This window comes from Cupressus sempervirens, chromosome 7, assembly GCF_028749045.1.
Source record: "Cupressus sempervirens isolate cs-2001-9-10 chromosome 7, ASM2874904v1, whole genome shotgun sequence".
NCBI lineage: Eukaryota > Viridiplantae > Streptophyta > Pinopsida > Cupressales > Cupressaceae > Cupressus > Cupressus sempervirens.
The window spans coordinates 884,904,158-884,928,271 of record NC_143124.1 but is presented as its reverse complement, the minus strand read 5'-3'; the positions used below and the strand labels follow the sequence as shown (position 1 = coordinate 884,928,271).

The window sequence follows — 24,114 nt, the reverse complement described above, 5'->3', positions numbered from 1 at the left end:
TCAAGTTTTTTTACCCTTGAATCTTCAAAAATGTGTTCTTGGGATGCAAATGCATGTGTTATGAGAAAAACGCACTTTAAAGATGCATATACATGTTTTAAAAACATGTCTTGAGCTTCTTTTTACCCACACGCACCTTTTGGGTGCATTGACATAATTTTAAAAAATGCATTTTGGTCAAAAAGGGGTTTCCAAGATGCATATGCATGTTTTTAAAGCAAAACACACCATTTGGGTGCAAGGACATGTTTTGAAAATGTGCATGCAAGGTAAAATGCACCTTTTTGGTGTCTTCGCATATTTTTGCAATATGCATATCTCACCTTTTAGGTGCGATTGCATGTTTTAGCAATGTTTTGCACAACTTTAGGATGAGTTAAGCACATATCAATCTAATTTTTGATGAAATATTTACTTAAATGGGTCATAAATAACATTTACACTATCATATTTACAATATAATGTGCAAATATTATTTTAAAAGTAATATTTACTAGAACATTTGATTTTAAAATAAAAAATAAAATCAAACCATATAGTTAGTATAGTCACTTAAGTGAAAAATCAAAAAGCAACTCAACTTAAAAATATAACATAAGTGCACTATAGTTACTTTAAGTGAAAAATTGAAAAGATAAAGTAACTAAAAAACATAACATAAAATAAATATATGTTATATTTTTCAAAAAGTAAATGTCAACTTAAAAATATAACATGATATCTTTTATTCGTGCAATTGCATCAAAAAGGTCCACTTTTTGGGTACTAAAATGGTCATATCTTTTGATTGCCACCTCTGATTAAGCCCTAAGATAGATCAAATCACAAGAAAAACTGAAAACAATGACCTGAACAAAACCAAAGGACTAAAAAACAGCAAACACACTCAAAAAGAAGAAAAATGACTTTGAAGGCCTCAAAAATCAAGCATAGGCTCGACAAACAGAAAAACGAAAAAGACCTGGTGAAAGCCTTCAGTAAAAGGATTCATTATATTAATTGGAGTTGATTGGTTGATCATTACTAACTAATTAAATAACGAACTAAACTCAGATAAATGCGAAACTAAGTTGAAAAAGTTTTGTGCTATCACTTGCATTTTGTGGTGACAAAATGCAAGATAACACTAATGAAGGAAAAATAGATGAAAGACCATACTGTGATAAGAATGAGACACGTGGAATATATAACCCAATTCATTGTGTGCAAAAAGCAGAATAACACTGTACAAGTGAACAGAGTGGCTTTATTAGCTAATAAATTGTAAATACCCATAAAAGTACACAAGATAAGAATGAGACAAGACTTAGTGACAAAAAAATATAGTACCATCAAGAAAGAATAAGGAAGCATATAAGTATTAGCATGAATAAGAATTGGATTCTAAGGAGTGATTAAAGATACAAGCAAAAAGGAGTTTTCAAAAATAGAAAAGATAACAATGAATAATTCAAGGAGATAAGAAAGCTTTTCGTGGGGATAAAAGGCCGAAATTATAGGAGACCATACGCATGCAAGTATTTGGAATATTTAAGGTGGTTGAAAAAGTAAGGGGATAAATTACGTAATAAAATAATAAGAATTATTTTGTATAAGAAAGTAATTTAAGTAAATAAGTGGTAGGATAAATTGAGGAGACATTAATAAGGAACAAATTAAAGTATATTAACTCAATTTGTCATATTATTAGGACAGATTTATAATAGTAAACATACTTTGGTTGATATACAAAATAAATATATTTCATACCTATATATTATTCAAGAATTTGTATATCTTTGAAGTCAATATAGACTTCATATATTATTTAGTAGGTATATATAAAATCATTTGGGAATTTGACGCAATTAAAGATTAAATCGAATGGGGGGCACTATATCTCTGAATAAGACCATCACAAGCACAATTTGCTCGATAGTATCACCAATTCAAAGTGCAAAAACACTTGGGAGAATTCACAATTGTTCAAGATCAAAATCTGAAACGCTTGGTTTTTTTCCTCCCCACAAACAAAAGCAAATGCACAAGTCATGAATGTTTTGGGTTTCTCTTGCCTTGACTTTTTCTAGTTCTCCAAGAAATCAAATTGTATCTTCACAAGTACACTTCCCATAATTTAGAAATTACTTAGCTTTTGATACCATTTGCTTTTGTTGCAATTCAATTATTATATTCAATTAGACCACTCCTTTTGGTGCACAATATGAAGTATACTTTATTAAACATTTATATCTCCATTTTAAATTAAAGGCATTAAAAGTAAAACCATAAAGTTATATTATATCATTGTGATGCACTTTATTAAATGACTTTTAAGTCATTGCATGGCCCCATTCACATAAAGTGAAAATATAACTTTAAAATTACACTTTATTATTAATTATTAATAAAGTATTACTTTTTTATTAATAATTAAAATAACATAGCTCCAAAAATAATCATTATTTCTTATTTCCGTCTGACCCTAGGAGTTAACCTTTGTATCTATCGTGCATCCAACTACGTTTATAGAAATTGTAAGGGCCCCTCTGTAACATCCACTGATTTACTATAAATAGAAAGTCCCTAAAACTGAGCCAGCTGATGAAGTCTACTAATACCAAGTGCAGGTGCACTACCAAGAATAACATAGGCATAATTGACATACTATAAATAGTAAATCCTTAAAGCTAAGCCAACTAATGAGTGAGCCAATCACTATGCACACCATGAGTTTGGGTGCCCCAGTTGAACATAGCAACTCCTCAACAATAACTTACTATAAATAGTAAGTCTTTGAATAACTTCTGTAGTCAACAATACTGAATCTCAACACTCCAACCAATTTGTTCAGGTGCCCTGCTAAAGATAAAAACTCTGACTTACCCAAAATACACACTTACCATAAATAGTAAGTGCGCCGATCTGACTCAAATGAAGAGCAAACCTGAACATCCCCAACCACTGGAGTGGCAAAATAACCACTGGCTCAACTGAGACCCCCTATCCATAAAATTAGCCGTAATATCCCCTTCTATTATGACCATCGAATTCTAAGTATTGATTTAGGTGCATTTTGTCAAACAGTAGAGTGTAGGGATTGTTCCGAATTTTCTGAATTCTTAATGATTTCGTTTATAATTGACATCTGATGCCAAATAACATTCAGAACACAACCAAATGAAAAGAAATGATGTATTCACAAGGGACAACTAAATCTAATGAACGATCACTCGAGTTTGCCTCAAATCAGACATAATTACATTCATGGGCTGATCTGACAGTTGTTTTCAAACAATAATATCTCAGAGAAAATTATATATATGACCTGAAATATGTAACTACACACCCTGTGATTATGTGAACAAATGGAGTCTGAAAGTTTAAGTTGATTAATCCTGGAACTGTCACTTAAGTTACAGCAGAAACTTGGTATAGGTTCCTACAAGCTGGTGCAGCGTTACAGAAAAAGTCTTGTCTATTGGAGTCTACCACAAAGCCCGCAACTCCTTCCTGAATCTGTCACCCCTCAAGCAGAATGCTCAGCTTAGAGCTACGATCCATGGCTTCCTTGCTGTCATGAGTAGAGATTTACTGTGTCCTTAGCCTAGTTCTGTTCCTTTCTACAAACATGGCCTCCAGATGCCTGATTGGTGAAGAATAATGTCCAGACTGGAACTTGAGTGATAACAGCAGCTAATATGTCACTCCTATATGACTAGATAAATCTTCCTATGTATGCGACTGACTCAAAATACCACCACAGGTTACCAACATAAGTGGCTGGAGAGCCATCTAATGAGACAGCTCTAAATGTATTTGTTGCAGAGGAAACCGAAAGGTCCTTTGGCTTAAATGTATTCTCCAGCTGCGATAGCTACTTGTTTGAGACCCTTATTTACTATCTTTAACTCAAGTCGCTGAAATATATTATCAGCAACCAAACATTTGAAACTTGAAAATTTATTCAAGTAATCAGCTCATACCTTGCCGCATGATCAGCAAATTAATTCCACTTCATAAATAAATTACGGAAACTATGTGATAGCCTCCAAGTATTTTCTCAAACCCAAACACGGAGATATGTCTTCTGCCAATATTAATGTTCCATGGAATAATTGAATTGGTTGTTAATCTTTTAAATCAAATCTTGGCAATAAAACATATACTGAGTTGGACCACACACAACAAAAAATATTGCAACCACAGCTGCAAAAATTATAATATTTTGAAAACATCGATTAGGCTTCAATATATCAGTATTAAGCTCAGTGCAGCGATTATAATATTCAAAATATTATAAACTGGTTGCTATGACAAATTTTTAATTACTGAATAAGCCTGAGACCTTATTTCCAGATAGAAAATGCACAACTCTCACTTCAGAAATATGCATTAAAACCTTACAATTTAATCTTCAAATGAAAACCTTGCAGAATTTACAATTAGGTTTGACAGTGAAACCTGTGTTAGCTTCACCTCCCAGTCAGAGAACTCGGGTTTCCATCCAAATCATAGCTCCAAGGGTTTGCATCCTCAGAAGCTTCACTCTTCCAAGAAGGAATTGAATCCAATGTCAAATTTTACTAAACAGTTAACTAAACGTCCCTGAATAATCCTCTCCTTGATCTTTAATAGCCTTGCTCGGGAAAACACTTGAACTTCCAGCTGCTTCTCTCATGACATTCCATTTCTTTGTCTTCAGATTTTCCCTCTTTTAATTTTTATGTTGAACGTTAAGGGAAATATTAATAAAGTGACATTTAATTTCATTATTTTACTTTAATTTAATTAATTAATATCAAATCATCATTAAACTATTTCATCCATTTTCGACAACTTGATAAAAATTTATTTACTTAATTGTCACTTTAATAAATTGGGGACATTACAGTCCTCCCTTCCCGGAGATTGCTTTCCCTCAAGCAATCTACACCTGCATATCGAAATCAAATACCAGGATCCCATATCAACCTCTGAAATGTTGCTCTATCGATCCACTGCACTACTCTAATATAATCATCACTATGCCTGGAGTTGTGAAGCAACAGATCAAGATCCCACTGTAATAAAGTAGTGAACATGCAAATACTCGGATTCCAAATTACCCCACATGCATAATCAGTCAAGTCAACCTGCCATGTGCTACTGCCATGAATGAGAGCATCCTCCATCCGAGAGCTTCTGCCCAGCTGAAGCCATAGATGCCTCTAATGCCACAAGTTGACGGAAGCTCATCTCTGTCAGGGAGGAGATGGTACAAATCTCCCCAGTTCCTCCAACCAACTGTTGTAGGTAAACGCCACTCAACAAAACCTACCCTGAAGTCAGCCAACATAGTATTGCTAAAAATGCACGTAGGTCCCAAATCCTGCAATCAAATCCATTCTCATCACTGGCGTCAAAAGAGAACTTCCTCAGCTAACTCAAAGAGCAGATTATCAAATGTCCAATCCACATTCATATTAAAGAGTGAGTTATCAATCAACTTGAGATCTCAATTATCCCTGTGCTTCATCCCATTATTCTGCTCTCTAAAATGATTGACCTCATGTTTGATACTCAATTCTTGAGTGTCAACAACAAGCTTAATCAAAGGATTACTATCATAACAAAGAATAAATTCATTTTCCTCATGTCATTCCTTAACTGCTGCTACAAAATCAGACTGAGAGCAGCTTGAATTTTCAATGAGCACCTCATACTCTTGAGTGTCCTCAGGATCGTGCCATGCTAAAGAACTTTGATCAAACTCAACAAGGTTCCTAAGGTGTTGGGCCATGTATGGTGATAAATGCAAAACAGGCTATAAAATATAGTTACCTGCAAAGAGTGATCCAGAACTCCCCATATTTGGGCTCAAAAGTCTTGCAGTTGCATCAAGAAGCATTTTAATGGTAATGCTTCTATCATCAGCCCAAGTCAACAATGCATCTTTCCTCCATAATACAAAAGCAGCCAGGTATTCTGTCCTGTTCTGCAACTCACTATGATCATCGATTTAAAAAATTATTGAAACAACATAAAAGAAATAAACATCGTGCATAACTTTCACAAAATCAACTGAAATGGGATTCTTCATTTGACTATGAGCAAGTCTGATCACCTCTGCTAGTAAAGCTTGTCGTTCTTGCTTAAGCAGTAAGCCCTTTCTTAGTGATAGCAATCTAACACAAGCTATAAGATATCAAACATGGTCTCCAAGCTGCTTTTGGCACTCAGCTAAATTAAGAAGCATTTCTGCCAATGGTGATTGCCGCTCTCCACCTGCATATAGAGCACAGCCCTTCTCATATAACGTTGCAGCAAAATCAAAATTCCCTAGCTTGTAACACAGAGCTGGACGTCACCATCAAGCACAACTTGTGTCTTTTTCATCAAGTTCGGTGATAATTTTCAGCAGCACCTTTTTTTCAATTCTAAATATTTTTCTCAAATTCCTCAATTGATGACAGAGCTTTAAGTAGGGTGTCACCAGTGATTGCTTCATGCAACACATACCCTGCTGCAACTTGAATTTCAGAAAGCTTCATTGGATCGCCAATAAAGCATGTGATGGGCTCAGACTATTTACAATTACAGATACAGAGTTTGTTCAAGACACTGAACTTTTCGATGAAAGGGGTGAGGTAACATCGCAAAAGCATCCTATCTCAATGTTGGCTTCCTTTTGAAAGATGACAACTATCAAACAATTCAGATACATTCCCTTCTGATTTTTCAGAAACCCTTTCCACATAATCACTTCCCACATCAGAACTTTCTGAGCATGAATGATACTGTTCTATGTCTCTTGTAAGTATAAGATTTTCTATTAAATGAAATGCTGAAGATGAAATCTTTTCAAAAAGGGCGATGTCACTTGAAAGAGTAGAACATATTAAAGCTTCTAGTCCATTGCTTGATGGATATTATTCAGATCAGAATCCTGTATAAGTATAGATATTTTACAAACTTTCAAGCCAGTACTGCCTTCCCATAACAAGATACGGAATAAAGCATGTTTTAGTGTTCCAGGGACCAACCCATGGGACCCTGTTTGGCTTCCATCCTTTAATTCTATTTTCTGTTTGCAGCTTCTTTTGTTTTGGACCAAAACCAGCTTCCAGTACAACCTGCCTGAGCATTTCTGGCCATGTAAGAGGGTTCCAGAAATTATGCCAAACTTTAAAATCAAAATGCGTAAATCTAACAGATGGATCAGTTGCAAAAAGGCACAAACATTTACTGCAAAATCAGCTTTAGTTGATAGCGTTTACACCATTGCAATTGTCATCCATTGCACACCTGGTCCCACTAGAGTAGTTATCACAGGCTAAGGTGATAGATCTCAAGACACAAAAGGGAGGAGCCCACACTATTGGGATCACCACCTCGCACAGAATTAAAAGAGCTCAACCTGTTGCACTTGTTGTCACCCCTGCACCTGCACTGACACCTTCAATTGGAGGAGTCACCTCAGCAACGATAATCACCACCTGAGTGGCACCATGAGCACGGGCTCCACATTTAGAGATGGCAGGGATGACAAGGAGCAATCATGAAGGGGAGGATATGGATGCGATAGCCGACAGCTAGCTTAAAAAATCCAAATGAAGGTGTGGGATATACTGCCACCCTCTCCCACCTTGATGATGGGACACCAAGACGAGGAGGCTACCCAGGCCCAACTAGAGATTGTGGAGATTGAGGGAGGGAGTTAGCATATGGGGGAACAGTAGAAAGTGGGAATCAATGATGGAGAAAGTCCCATCCCCTCATTCGGAGACTCAGCACAGGGATTCTTGGTAGAATTGGACGCTATCGCAGCTACCACGTGAGAAATAGAAGACCGAGCAAGGGAGTTGGATATGGGGTTTCTAACTATGGCAACAGAGGCACTATTAAGGTTTAATACAGAAGGGTGCCATACAGAGTTCAGTGAATGTCTCATACAACATGGGTGGCCAGAGACGGAGACACAAGAAAAAGTGGAGGCATGGTGTATGCCACGTCAGGTCAGGGCATAAAGGGCACACAGAGATGATGCACACCCTTACCAGCATAGAAGAAACTTTTAGAGCTATATTTTACAATTGCAGCATGAGACATAGATGGCTCGGAAGTCCAAAGAGGAGCATATGCTCGTTGTCCAGAAGGAGACTGCCCTACAGACCAGTGTGCAAGAGCTGGAGAGTGAGCTGGCGCAAGAAAGGTCAACACAGATGGAGGAGCAGAAGTCGGGGACTGCTGAGAAGAATCTCATGAATCCTCTGAGGTTGTTGAAGGACACGCGTGAGAAGCAGATGGTAGTTGATAGAGACTTGAATATTTTGCATCAGCATCTTTCACACCCCACCACTTCAGCGACTCCAGGGATGTCCTCTCACCCATCCCAGTAGAGTTTTTGATGTTTTGTTTTATGTCATCTGGAAGACATCTTTGGGGGGAGGGAGTGGGGGATGACGTAGGTGGCTATTATGCCATAATAATATTTTTGTTAATTAAATGGTAGAATGATAAAAATAGTTGTTTTCAAGCAGTGTCAGTTAGAAATGGTTGGCAGACTTAACCAGTTTCTTGGGTCTGTTTGTGTTCACACTAGAACAAAGTAAGGGGTTGTTGAAGATTGGAGGTTATTATGCTATGTAAAGTTATATCATTTTGCCATATCTCGCATTATATGTTTCGTATTCTCTCTGATTATTTATGTGATGCCATATGTGATTCACGCCTGGTATTATTGTTGAATGATAATTATATTGTATTGGTTAATACATTTTGAATCAGGCATCCAACACGTAGCGATCTTCTTAATTTAACAGTTAGATGTTGTTGGTAATTTGATAACAACCATTGTAATACATAATTCGTAGGGCCGAATTCTCTAATATCATCATGTATGGTTGACTTGTCTATTCATTTATTTATTTTGAATTTTAGTTTTGATATTATTATTTATTATTAATAAACAATAAGTTAATCATATATTATTATTATTATCTAATAGTATATCATTATCGCTTTGTTAATAAATTATTATTATTATACTAATAATTTATCAATACATAATATGAATACATAATAGATCAATATATTGTTAACCCATTAATAATATATTATTATATTATATTTCAAATATATGATGTTTGATATATCACTAGAATATTATTATTTATTTATATTACTTATATAGGTTGGGTAGTTCATTTATTTATTATAATATTATCAATATTTTAATCTTATAATCATTATTTATTATCACTAGGTCCTATTTAGGAAGGGGTCATGTAACCTCTATTTTGTTAAGTATTTGTGGAGATTTTGAGCTTGGCAAATACTAATTGAGCCTGAGTCTGGGAACTCTGGTTCACTAAGCACTTAAAGCCTTAGAAAAAAGGTTATGGATGTGAAGTATCAATTTCTGATGAAAAACAAGACTTGAAAGCTTGTTGATCCACCACCTGGTAACAAAACAATTGGATGCAAATGGATATTTAAACACTAAATATAAGGCAGATGGTAGCATAGACATATAGTGCTAGAAGGAATTGACTATAAGGAAACTTTGCTCCCACAGAAAAGATAAAAATAATTAGAATGATTTTTGTATTAACTGCATAATTTGGATGAAAGTTGCATGAAATGGATGTGAAAAGTTCATTTCTCAATGGAGTGCTTAAGGAAGAGGTCTATAAGACCCAACCAAAGGGATACATTGCATTCAATAAAAAGAAAAGGTATGCAAATTGTTGAGTCCCTTTATGGCCTCAAATAGGCTAAAGCTTGGTATATCAAAATTGATGAAGATTTGTTAAAACATGATTTCAAAGGCATCCATATGACCCAAATAACTACCTCAAAGAACAAAGGGAGATATTGTGATTATCAATATAATTGTCGATGACCTAATTATCACCAAAAAGCTTAGAAACAATGATTTAGATGACTCAGAATGATCTCAAGAAGACATTTCATATGACAGATCTCAAGCTACTGCACTTTGTCATGGCTTATAAGTATGGCAAACTAATCATCATATCTTTGTATCTCAAAGAAAGTATGCCAAGACACAAAAGAAATTCAAAATGATGGATTCCAAACCCATCTTTACACCCATGGAATCAGGATTACATTTATCTACTTCTAATCCATGTCTAAAGAATTCAAAATGATGGATTCCAGACCCATGTTTACACCCATGGAATCAGGATTGCATTTATCTACTTCTAATCCATCTCCTTAGGTAAATGCAACTCTACCAACAAATGATTGTGCGTTTAATTTATTTGTCTTACACAATGCCGGAATCTGTCAAGATTCATGCAAGAACTGAAAATATGTCATTGGAAAGAAATAAAACAGGGACTACGGTATCTCCAAGGTACAATAAATCATAGTTTGGAGGATAACAAGAATAATTGATTCTTCTTAATAGGATACACAGATGAAAATTATGCAGATTTTGTGATGAAAGGAAAGCAGCATCAAGTTTTATTTCTTCCTAGGTCCCAAGAATATCATGTAGGAAATGCAACAAGTTTGTGAAGCAGTTTGGCTGCCTCGCATGTCAGAAGGATTGAGAGTACCACAAAACCAACCTACAAACCCTGTTGTGATAATCAGGGCATTCTGAAGCTTGGTCGTAATCTAAAGTTTCATGAACAGGCCAAGCATATTGAAGTTGATTGTCACTTCATACGAGAACATGTTCAGCAAAACAACATTCAACTCCAATTCCACTCAACTCAAGAACAACATAGACATCTTCGCCAAGACTTTTGCACGTGAAGCTTGATGCTTTTCAGGATTCTCTTATTAGTACTTTAAAACAATAATGTAATAAGGGGGAACATTGGATATTTCATCATTTTTTCTCGTATTCCATCATTTACTCTTGTTTTGCTTTTGCAAACCTGACATATTTGTTATTTTGTTATGAATTAGTTGACCCTGTGGTTACAAGATGTTGCATGGGATTCATCTTATTTGTACATATAAAAATATGTTTCCTAATAAAGCATACATCCATTAAGCCGATTGCTTCTAAAGTAGCGACCGAGCTAATGCCACAAATAAAGTCTCAATACTGATAAGTTGATACCCGCTGAACCTAAATTATGTTTCGTCTATGCTGGCAGCCATGGAGAATCTTAACACTAGCTTCATGATACGAGCAAATACAAAATAACAATAACACAGAATTTATAGATGGCTGTCATCACAGAATTAATAAAGCTGTTTGATGAAGACTCATCAATCATTTATCTATTTAGTTGATGAGTGCATCCATCAGAGATATGAAAACAGTCTTTCATTGGATCCTACAAAACGAGTGAATTCTAGAGGTGGTCTAGCTATCACAACTCCCAGCACCAAAAATACAATAGAAAAATGAAAAGGTCCCATTCCCAGTTTACAGCTATCCAGATCCTCCCAAAGCAAGGTGTGCACCTCTTTGCTTTGGCAACTATCACTTGAATTATTTAATGTCTTGGGAGGATGCTTCAGAAGAGGAGTCTGAAGTCTGAAGATAAGTTTTGCATTTAAAGATCTTGTACAAATTTGTTTCACGATGTTAAACATGCAACTGACTGTTTCTTCATCCAATCTATGATTCTTTTAAAGCTGAAATCTACAACAAAGGAAACTATCAACCAAGGAGCTCAAGCTCACAATCTACTGACTGATTTCAAACAATTACTCAGAAATGCTCACACTGACAATAAGATGGAACCCAAGAAATTGTTTAACATCTGATCAAAAAGCCATTTAAAGATTTCCATGTAAAGTGCCTTGACAATTTTTGAAGTTTTATCCCTGTTTTTCTGCCTTAGGAATTTTGTCAAACACCTCCCTTGCAGCCTCAGTTTGCTGATGTTTATTGTTTTGCTATGATTTTTGAATGCCAATGATATTGATGAATACAAATGATTGCAAAATAACTAATTGGAAATCAAAATGATATGCAACTTCTTTTTATTAGTTTCTAAATGCAAGTACATGAAATTCTGATGTAAAATGCACACCTACAGCCAAGAGATATTTTCACAAACACTTGGCATGCATCCTATGAATGACTATGCAATGAGACGTTTTTACAAACATTTGGCATACAAACTGAACAGCTGAATTAAGTTGATTTCCCTTCAATACTTCAATGTTTACAATGACTGAATACTTGGGCAACAAAAAGGCATATATTATTTGTCAAATGTATCCATCTACAATTGCCAAATGTAAATACCAAAAGAACCTGGAATAAGTAGCAGAGATAACATGCTTTTTGGCTTTTCTTTTTTCGGATTTGCTTTTTCGGACTGCTTTTTCGGATTTGCTTTTTCGGACTGCTTTTTCGGATCTGCTTTTTTGGACTGCTTTTTCGGCTCTACTTTTTCACTTTGCTTTTTAGGATCCGCTACAAAAACTGAAACCTTTCTCCTTGCCAACTGATGTCAAAAATTAGATGCACGTGCCGAACAAAAATCACTGAATATTATCTCCCAATTAATCACAAATGAATTGGCTGAATACCAATTCCTCCACTCCCAATTAGGGTTGATATCTCACAACCGAAATTGGCACCTTAGAGTCTTCAAACCCTCAGGCAAGTATGCAAGCACTAAGGCTCTCAACACAATAGATGAATATGCAACTTAAGATGTGTAAAATGACCCCCCAAAGGCTCCTTATAAAGATTTCACAAGCAACTCCAAGAAGCTTCTAGAGGAATCTAGCACTTTATTCTTTTAAGTGACTTTTTGATATTTTGTTATGTTAGTCACTTTAATATTAAATCAATTAAATATAAAGTTACTTTTTAATATTTCATTGTTTAGTAACCTTATAAGTAATTAATTTAATATATCTTTTCCCCCTTATTTCTTCCTTTTTAGTCTCCGGGGAAAATAAAGGCTAAAATAAAATAAGTAGTTGGTGCCTGTCAAAAAGGGGACGTTACAGTCCTCCCTTCTCCAAATTGCTTGTCCTCAAGCAATTGCAAACTCGGGTGCTATAAAATCTACTCATTCTCCCATGTGGCGTCCTCTGCAGGCAGATCCTTCCATCTCACCAAGTACTCCTTAATCACTTTGTTCCGCAATTTCCTCTCTCTGACATCAATGATCTCTTCAGGCACCAAGACCAAATGTCCCTCCTCATCAAGTGGTGGAAGATCCATGGAAGAGATAACCTGCTAACCTAATGCCTTTTTGAGGCATGAAACATGAAATACATTATGAATCTTGCTGCTCGCAGACAGCTCTGACTCATATGCTACCTCCCCAATCCTCCTGGTAATCCTGTATGGACCGTAGAACCTTGGTCTTAGTTTCTCTACTCCACTCTTTTTAAGAGAGGACTGTCTATAGGGCTGCAATCGTAGATATACCAATTCACCAATCTCAAAGCTGCGCTCAACCCTGTGTTTATCTGCATAAGTCTTTTGCTGATTCTGTGCCATTACCAGATTATCCTTGAGTGCCTTCAATATATCTTGGCTTTCCTAACTCCAATCTTTTGCTTTAGGTGCCCTACTCTCACCAAAAGCCATCTCCACGAATGAAGGTGCATCATACTCGTACAAGGCTCTGAAAGGACTCATTCCAATGGACATATGATGTGTGGTATTGTAACAATACTCTCCTAAATACAACCACGTGATCCAAGCCTGATGTTGTCCTGCCAAATAATTACGCAAGTACCCCTCAACCCACTTATTAACAATTTTTGTTTGCCCATCAGTTTGAGGGTGATAACTGGTACTGGGTGTCAACTCAGTACCTGTCAGTCTAAACAGCGCCTGCCAAAAAGCACTAATAAACTTGCTATCCCTGTCGCTGACTATGTTCTTAGGTAGCCCATGCAATCTAAAGATCTCCCTGAAAAATAGCTTAGCCACCTGTGAAGCCCTGTACTTTGTCGGAATAGCAAAGAAATGTGTGTATTTTGTGAGCCGGTCTACCACAACAAAGATGTTGTCTCTCCCCTGTACCTTGGGTAGGCCTGTGATGAAGTCCATCGAAATGCTCTCCCACTTCCGCTCAGGAGTGGGCAAAGGCTGAAGTAACCCAACTAGATGTGTATGCTCGGACTTATTCTGTTGGCAAGTCACGCACTCCTTCACATGCTTCAACACATCATCCTTGAGGCCTTTCCATGAAAACCTCTCTCTAATATGTCTATAAGTTTTGAAGTAGCCCTGATGGCCTGCTAGGGGAGTATCATGGCAAGATTATAGTATTTTCTCCTTCAATTTTGATTTCGGCACCAGGTAGATCCTATTCTTGTAGTAAATCACATCATCAACTATCCTGTACCTGTCACCCCGAATCAATCCATCCATTAACTATCAAGCAAATGTATTCTTGGAGTACTCCACCAATAAGATGGATTTCCAATCTGCCAAAATCTCAAAGAGTGAGCAAGCTAAAGGCCTCCTGGAGAGGGCATTTGCAACAATGTTCTTCTTCCCCTTAACATACTCTATGTCGAAATCATATGCCTGTATCCTACTAACCCACTTCTGCTATCTCTCATTCAAGTCTTTCTACTCTAAGAAGTATCTAAGACTGTTATGATCTGTCCTCACCACAAATTTCCCCCAACTAGATACTGTCTGAACTTCGCCAAGGCATGCATAATGGCGAGCATCTCCTTATCATAGATGGAGTATAGTCTCTCATCTCACCTCAACTTATGGCTCTCAAAGGTGATAGGGTGTCAATTCTGCATCAATACTGCACCAATACCTTCCCCTAAAGCATCACAGTCTAGAATGAAAGGCTGCGTGAAATCAGGAAGTGCCAACCCTGGACAATTGCTCATCACCTCCTTGAGCTTATCAAAAGCTCGTTGCGCCTCTATCGTCCAACAAAATGCACCCTTCTTGGTCAAATCTGTCAAAGGTGCCCCCAACTGTGAGAACCCCTTAACAAAATGCCACTAGTAACTACACAATCCGAAGAAGCCCTGTAGCTCTGTAACTGACCGTGGTGTGAGCCAATCTAGAATAGCCTGTATTTTCTCTTGGTGCACTTGGACACCCTCTGCACTGATCACGTGTCCCAAATAAAGAATCTCTCTAAGGCCAAACTCACATTTTGAAGCCTTAGCGTACAAGGACTGCTCCTCCATGATGGTAATGATCTCATCAAGCTGCTGCAAGTGTTCTTCCCAAGTTTTACTGTATATGAGTGAATCATCAAAGAATACCAAGAGGAACTTACGCAACTGTTTGTTGAAGATATGATTCATACAAGACTGGAATGTGGCAAGTGCGTTAGTTAATCCAAATGGCATCACCAAGAACTCATAGTGCCCATAGTGGCATCAGAAAGCAGTCTTGTGCACATCTTGTTCCCTCACTCTAATCTGATGGTAACCCAATCGAAGATCAATCTTTGAAAAATATACTGCCCCATGTAACTCATCCAATAACTCATCGATCCTAAGTATCGGGTACCTATTCTTGATTGTTTTCTTATTGAGGTCTTGGTAATCTATACACATTCTCATGGTCCCATCTTTCTTCTTCACCAGGACCACTGAAGAAGCGAAAGGGCTAGAGCTAGGACGAATATGTCCCATATCAAGCAATTCCTTGATTGCTTTCACGATCTCATCCTCAAATTTCTTAGTATGGCGATAAGGGGTAGTAATCACTGGCTTGACCCCTTCTTCCAACTCAATAGTATGCTCGAAGCCTCTGTCCAGTGGCCTCCCTGGGGGTATCTCACCAAAAACCTTGTCATGTTTGCCCAATAGCTCCTTGATGTCAATGTGGACTGGCTGTCCCGAATCAGTAGATTCCTTAGGAGTGATCACACACTCTGCTGCCCAAACTATGTCATCATACCTGAAAATACTCTCCATACATCTAGCTGAAACAATCATAGGTGCTTTAGATGCCATACCTCTAAGCACCACTCTACACCCATCAGCATCTCTGAACTTGAGTTCCATGGTTTGGAAGTTCTGTGAGTACTTCCCTAATGACTACAACCATTGGACCCCAAGTATGGCATGGATATCACCCAAGTCAAACACATAGAAATCATCTGTAACTGTGTGGTTGCCCATCATAATAGACAACTGTGGAATCCACTGAGTACAAGCTATCTTACGCCCATCAGCCACCATCACACTGAATCCCTCAAAATTCTCTAGAGGAATTTGTCACTTGTTCACCAATGATGCATCAATGAAGTTATGAGTAGCTCCACTATCAATCAATACTGCTATTTGATGACCTTGTAGGACCCCATGAACTTTGAAAGAGTTGAAATTAGGAGCACTAGAGATAGAAGCAATGATCTCATCATGATTTTCCCCATCTGAACCGTTATTGTCTTCCCTTTGAGGTTCCTCTTCCTCCGAACTGCTCTCATCATCTGATATCACCTCAATTAAGTGAGCCTTGCCTTTCCCTAGGCAACGGTGTCCACTAGACCATTTCTCCTTGCAATGATAGCAAATCCCCTTAAGCCGACACTCTTGTCTATAGGCTTCATCAAAGTTCTCCTTATTACTTTTTTTCTGGAATGGCTTCTTCCCCTTATCCTTGTGAGATGTGAAAAGCTTGCTAGGAGCCCTAATGCTAGATGTAGATTATTCCATGTCCCAAGTCTTCGTGATAGCATCCTGGAGAGAATTTGGTTTGAAGGCCTTAACCCAACCATGAAGAGGCTTTGTCAATCCCTCAATGAAGAGCATAACCAACCGCTGTTTTGAAATATTTGTCACCATAACTGCCAACCATTGGAACTCTGTGATGTAAGCATCCACTGAATTAGTCTGCCTAAGTTGTGCTAACTCCCTAAAGTGAAGTTCAAGATCCTTACGATCAAACCTGTCAATGAGCTTCTGGGTGAATTCCAAATATGAAGTAATGTTGGCATGCCCCAAGGTGACAAGTCCATGGTACCACCATTCATGTGCTTCACCTTCCAAATGGAGTGTGGCGTACTGGATAGCCTCTATTTCCAACATAGGATTGAGCTGCAAATATGTGTCGAGCTTCTGAACACAACCTCTAGCTGTACCTTTGTTACTTCCATCGAATGATGGTAAGGTTAGTTTTTCCACCTTATGCTGCAAGTTTTGATTTTGCACTTCCCGTTGATTGTTTCTTGGTCTATTTCTCGATTTAAGACCACAAAAGTCTACTAGTGACATGGCAGCCTTGAAATCATCACCTAGAGAGTTGTACTCCCTCAAATAATCACCATATCCCTCTTCTCTTACCTGCTGGTCGTGATTTGCAGCACCCTGTTCTCTCAAAAATGTAGGCATAAGAGGCCTAGGAGTAGCTCTACTTGCTGTTCTAGCACTGCTTTGAGCTGTGTCATTGTTTTCTTGACCCCCATTGTGTCCATTCTGCCCATTGGTCATGTTATGGTTCCTAACATTTCCATTGTTTCTATTATCTACCAGCTGTCCAAGGATAAGTACAGTTCTTCTGTTCCTCTTGCCATTTCATCTCTCAACTCCTGTTGCCCTCTTGCAAGAGCATTAAGCATTTGCTGGGTACTGCTTTCTTCCATGAGTTCTAAAGGACTTAAGCCCTTTATTGCCCTATTATAGAATTTATCCAAAAGATTTATGAATGGAACATTTGGAAACTCTTCACTCATAACCCGTACAGGATGGCAAGAACTTTAGCTTTGATACCACTATAAAGTGCCTTGACAATTTTTGAAGTTTTATCCCTGTTTTTCTGCCTTAGGAATTTTGTCAAACACTTCCCTTGCAACCTCGGTTTGCTGATGTTTGTTGTTTTGCTATGATTTTTGAATGCCAATGATATTGATGAATACAAATGATTGCAAAATAACTAATTGGAAATCAAAGTGATATGCAACTTCTTTTTATTATTTTCTAAATGCAAGTACATGAAATTCTAATGTAAAATGCACACCTACAGCCAAGAAGTATTTTCACAAACACTTGGCATGCATCCTATGAATGACTATGCAATGAGAGGTTTTTACACACATTTGGCATACAAACTGAATAGCTAAATTAAGTTGATTTCCCTTCAATACTTCAATGTTTACAATGACTGAATACTTTGGTAACAAAAAGGCATATATTACTTGTCAAATGTATCCATCTACAATTGCCAAATGTAAATACTAAAAGAACCTGGAATAAGTAGCTGAGATGACATGCTTTTTGGCTTTGCTTTTTTCGGATTTGCTTTTTCAGACTGCTTTTTCGGATCTGCTTTTTCAGACTGCTTTTTCGGCTCTGCTTTTTCGGATCTGCTTTTTTGGATTGCTTTTTCGGCTCTGCTTTTTCGCTTTGCTTTTTCAGATCCACTGCGAAAACTGAAACCTTTCTCCTTGCCAATTGATGTCAAAAATTAGATGCACGAACAAAAATCACTGAATATTATCTTCCAATTAATCACAAATGAATTGGCTGAATACCAATTCCTCCACTCCCAATTAGGGTTGATATCTCACAACCGAAATTGGCACCTTAGAGTCTTCAAACCCTCAGGCAAGTATGTAAGCACTAAGGCTCTCAGCACAATAGATGAATATGCAACTCAAGATGTGTAAAATGACCCCCCAAAGGCTCCTTATAAAGATTTCACAAGCAACTCCAAGAAGCTTCTAGAGGAATCCAGCACTTTATTCTTTTAAGTGACTTTTTGATATTTTATTATGTTAGTCACTTTAATATTAAATCAATTAAATATAAAATTACTTTTTAATATTTCATTGTTTAGTAACCTTATAAGTAATTAATTTAATATATCTTTTCCCCTTTACTTCTTCCTTTTTAGCCTCCGGGGAAAATAAAGGCTAAAATAAAATAAGTAGCTGGTGCCTATCAAAAAGGGGACATTACATTCCAGCCTCTTTAAGCAGAACTGTATGCTACTTATCTTTGTGAGATTGATTCAAATCCTGATATTCATTTGAGAACTATATTCTCTAGTCATGTCTAATCATGCTCCTCATTCTGGTCCCGAAAATACCAAATAGAAGATTAAAACAGGTAATATAGTCTTATTTTCCTATCAGAAAAAAATTGCAATAATACTCCCCCAACTAAGCACAAACTCCATGATAATTTAATAAATTGAAGACATGGGGAATACCTTTGTAAAATGCTGTTAATAATTCATATGTTCCAAAGCGCACTCCCAAGGCAGGAACTCTTCCAAGAGCCATCCACCCAAGCCCACCATAAAAACCTTTAGCATTTAAAATACAAAACAAATTAACAGAGGAGATACTAACAAGCACAAGAGTAAAATGTGTGATTAATTTTAATAACATGCTATTTTCATTTCCTTTTATAGAACTTCATTTTTGGTAACACATTAAGCACAAAAGTAGAAATATAGACAATGCAAGTTACTCCAACCAAATTACGTATCCACTTTCTCCACTGATTCAGAAAACAACCCTCTGCTGTCACTTAAAACTTCAAGCTCTAGATATCTAAAGAAAAGAATGAGAAAGGCAATGAAAATCACTAAACAAAATGCTCTTTTCACTTATTGCAATACCATTCACATAACTTGCCTGTGCTCCTACAGACAAGAACAGGGATTGACTGAATAACCATCAACCACTCAGCCCATCACAAAGCACAGACACAATGCAGAGACGAATATTCCCACTTGAGGACATTTCCAGAATTTGATTACAAAATTTCAAGTCAAAAATGTCTTATTTCAACTGTTGGGAATAATAAATCAACAATACACACTTCTACTCTGTACTCTTAAGCTCAAATTACAAGGACAGGGCTAACTGGATGAGTTCTGGGCTTTCTGGAAGAAAAAACACTTCTGTAAGCTGTACTTGCTCACTAACCTGCAAGCTTCCCTCATTTTTTCTATCTTCAACTCTTGTAAATTCCAGAATCCCCTATCTCTATTTTGGAATGAATGCTTATGTTTGTGATTATATCCTTTAGTTAAAGGAAAATAATCCCTGGGAAGGATGAAGCAATTCATCCTCCACTCATTAGTTAAAGGAAATAATCCTGGGGAAAGATGAAGCAATTCATCTTCTACTTGTTAAAGTTCCCCACCACTGAGGTAACACTCTTGCAGACAAACATAGTTGCATGGCTAGCTAATCCCTCACAGAATCGTAAGAATAAAAATGTGTTACATGGCATGTCTCTGGAACTGGTTCAACATGGAATGACAAAGACATAGTTACAACCAAGATGTGTGTTGATCATTGTTTTACACTTAGAAACTCAACATGGTGATCCAAAATGGATCAGTAAGATTAAATAGGAACGTGAGTTATTATCCTCATGTTCAAAACAAGCACATTCTACCCCATAACGATCAAATTGAAGGCCTCAATGAAAAGGTAAGAAGTAAGGGGATAAAGTATTGAATCAATAAACATAATTGAACGAAGACAAGACTAATGGATATTTGTATGCCATGGCCAAGAATAGTAGAAACTGTTGGCAGGCTCCAAACTGAGAAACAAAAGCATTTTGACAGGTTTGGCACATGCTGAGCTGCCAAACTTTTTTTGGTAGAATCTGGCAGGTCGATCCCATGCCAGCATCATCAATGTGTAGTCAACAGTTCTTTGAAGAAACATGACCAATCTCGCATAACAGACCTACTTCTCAATGAAGTTACATTAACATAAGGAAATGGATTAAGTCAGTATCAAAAGTGCCAAAATTTAGATGAAAAGGTTCAGTTTATGCCATACCCAGCCAATGTGAAGTAACCATGGAGCTTGACTGTTGAGCTGCAATTACTGAAGGGAACCTGCCATTGTTTTTTAGTTTTTACCCCATGTGTGAATCAAAACGACATTCATAAGCCTTGGTAATGGATCTAGAGATGCTTGTTAGTTATAATCTATGTTACCACATTTGCTCTTGGAAGGTGAAATTCAAGATTCAGTCTTGTTGTCCTCAATTTTGACATCACAAAATTGAGGCAACCCTACGGAATTTTCTCATAGATTCATAGGTGCATCCTCTTTGTTTTAACACAGTGACGAGGCATCATGAAAACAATTCATTATCTCCGAATTGTTCCTTGTGTAAGCTTGTCTATGTGTTCTTTTGAAGGTTTTCCATCGAGATTATCCCCAATTGTTTGTAGGGAAGAGTTTTCCTTCTCCCACTACAAACACTTGATTTTTGGTTAACTTTCTCATCTTTTCTTTGTTTTTTGTGTTGTAAATAGTTTTTGCTTTTGTGTTTGCCTTAGGTGAATAGCCCTTGGAATTCCGCTGCCGTTGGTAAATATTGTGTAGCCGACAAGATGTATGTCGTCGGTAAATATTGTGTAACCGACGGATCCCTTCGGGAAGGTTCTTCAAAAAGTATATATACACCATTTGAGATCATTGTAATCATCATCAAAAGCATAATGTAATCTCTTTGGCATATGTGAATAATAAAAGGAGTACTATTGTTCTTGTCTATTGCAAGGTTGCATGGGTACTCGTACCCACACCCCTGGTACTCGTACCCACCGAGTACCCACGTACCCAAGTACCGGGTACACGTATCCCACGTACCGGGTACTCGGTGGAGAGCATCATAGCTAAGGACCTTGATTAAGATTCTGATTTTGGTTTTTTATTTTTGTTTTACCTTGTTGTTTATCAAACTTAATTCAATACCAAATCAGTTTGAAACTTTGATACTCATTAACAATAAACTTTATCACTGTTCAAGTCATAAGTTTATCATTTGCAATATGTCATTGTTATATGATTTAGGATCCTCTTGTTCATGTTTAAAGTCTGCCTTCTTTGTTATGCATCTAAGCATTTATCATGTATTATTATTTCAAACATATAGCAAATCTGAAACTGAAAACAATACATTACATTTGCAAACTTTATCACTGTTCTTGTTTTGAAAAACCATTGTCATGACTCATAATTTCAGATTTTTTATAAATATAAAGGTATAATTTTTAAATAAGTTTGACATACCCAAGTACCTCCGTCCCCTATTATGAAAAATACTTTAAACATTAAACATTCAGCAATAGCATATATATATATATATATATATATATATATATATATATATATATATATATATATTTCAAATTTCTTGTTTTGAATGCTCAATGTCATGACTCATGACATATATTTTGATTTTTATATTTTCTATAAAATATTAATAATATAGAAAAAATAGGCATACACACGTACCCCCGTCCCCTATTTTGAAAAATATGCGTACCCGTACCCATTCCCGTACCCGTCCCCGTTCCCGTACCCACGTACCCGTGCAACCTTGGTCTATTGTCTATGCGCATTAATTCATTTACTCCATGCGGTAAACATCCGCTAGATTCGAGCTAACTTAGGTCCAAAACGGAGTTGTCTAGCACAAGTTATAAGGGAAAAAATGAGGGCTTTCAGGTCAACTACATATATTTTTAATTTTTATTAAAAAACTCATAAAAGTAGATTTTTTATTGACAATTGCACAATATAAAGTTATATTTGACATTTAAAGTGGATTTTGTGGTCCATTTTAAAATTTCAACTCATTCTGAGTTGATTTGACCATAGTTTTTTATGTTTTATGAAAATAGTTTATTTTAAGGTTATTTTCATGTTACTTTATTAAAACTATAGTTAACTATTAAATATAATCCCATGAGACAACTTAAGTGTATAAGTGGGATTTCTATTTCATATTGCATATATCCATATGCAAAATACAACATGAAAATCCACTTTCAATAAATTCTAAGTCCCAATATCACTAAAAGTGTGTTTTTTAAATGCGATTGCATATGTAATTGTGTTTAAAGTTCATTTTTAATAATTAATTGCATGTGTTTTTAAATCACCATTTAAAGTGGGTTTTTGAAACTCATTTACATGTAAATGTAAAATCAAGATAAGTTATTTATTCATTTTAAGCCAAACTAGTGATTTTGGACCCAAATACATAGGTTTTTAATTAAAAAATATGCCTTCCTTTAATTCTAAGTCATAAGTGGCAATTTTTGAGCCAGCTGCATATATTTTATAAAACATGTAAATTCCACTTGGAGCAAAAGTGGAGATTTTATATCATGTTGGATATATTTCCCAATATGCACATACTTCCTAGAAACGTGTTTTCATTAGCAATTGAAATGGTCAACTAAGAGTGGCAATTTTTGGTGGATATGCATGTATTTTATAACAAGTGTTTGCTCCCAAAAGTTGTGTTTTCCTCTATCTAGGGCAAAGTGGCAATTTTTTTGAGAAAGAACACATTGTTTTTTATGTGCATTTTATGCAAGAAATCCCGTTTTCACTTTCAATGAGGATTTGGAGGGTCATTGTGCATCATTTTCATATGCAAACACTATCTAAATGTGCATCCAAGTATTGGCAACCCTTGGGCACATCTTTTCACTCAAAAAGTCACATTTTGAACTCAAATATAAGGTATTTTTGGGCATTTTTCACAAGTGGCAAATTTTGGAATGATTGCATGTCATATGTTACATAAAAAACAGCCTGTCTAGGGCACATTTTCTACCAAAAACGTTGCATTTCTTGGTGGATCTAGGTTTCCAATCATTCCAAAGAGCTTCCTAGGGTATGTATTTTATTTCCTACTTGTTCTTCATCATTTCCAAGCTTAAAATGATGCCCTAGATGCCATTTTTTTATGCATTTGCACATGGCTTTGATTTGGTCAAAGTTTGTTCCATTTTTTGGGCATTGTATCTCTCCAACTATCTCGATATGTCCAAATTCGAATCTTGACTATCCTCAATGTTTGAAATTCAAAATCTATATAAGTCTTGTGATATTGGACAAATCTAAAATTCTAAATCTCTTGGATTTATTTCATATTTGTTCAAAATTTGGATAAAGACTTGTTTTCTCATTTTTGGTGGAGTTGAAGTAAAATTCCTTTATTATTTTCCTTAAGGCATATATATATATATATATATATATATATATATATATATATATATATATATATATATATATATATATATATATATTTGTTTGTTTGTTTGCTTGTGAATGCAAATCTTTGTCATCTCCATTTTCAGATTTGCATGTTTTTGTGCATATGAAGTTTATCTTTCTGTCTTCTGTTCTTTCTTTCTATCTTTGTCATCTCCATTTTCAGATTTGCATGTTTTGTGCATATTAAGTTGTTCTTTCTATC

General features: G+C 36.2%; 1 protein-coding gene across 3 annotated transcripts in view; it reads right to left on the bottom strand.

Moving 5' to 3' along the window:
* LOC149550325 (Mitochondrial substrate carrier family protein) overlaps positions 1–24,114 on the bottom strand; it is a 149,882-nt gene that overhangs the window by 70,690 nt on the left and 55,078 nt on the right. For 2 of the 3 annotated variants that reach the window (XM_089793379.1, XM_089793381.1), the window contains exon 3: positions 19,070–19,165. The exons of the other annotated variant lie outside the window; for it this stretch is intronic. In XM_089793379.1, coding sequence (XP_089649505.1) covers positions 19,070–19,165 — 96 coding nt within the window. The remainder of the gene's footprint in view (positions 1–19,069; positions 19,166–24,114) is intronic. 3 annotated transcript variants of the gene reach the window in all.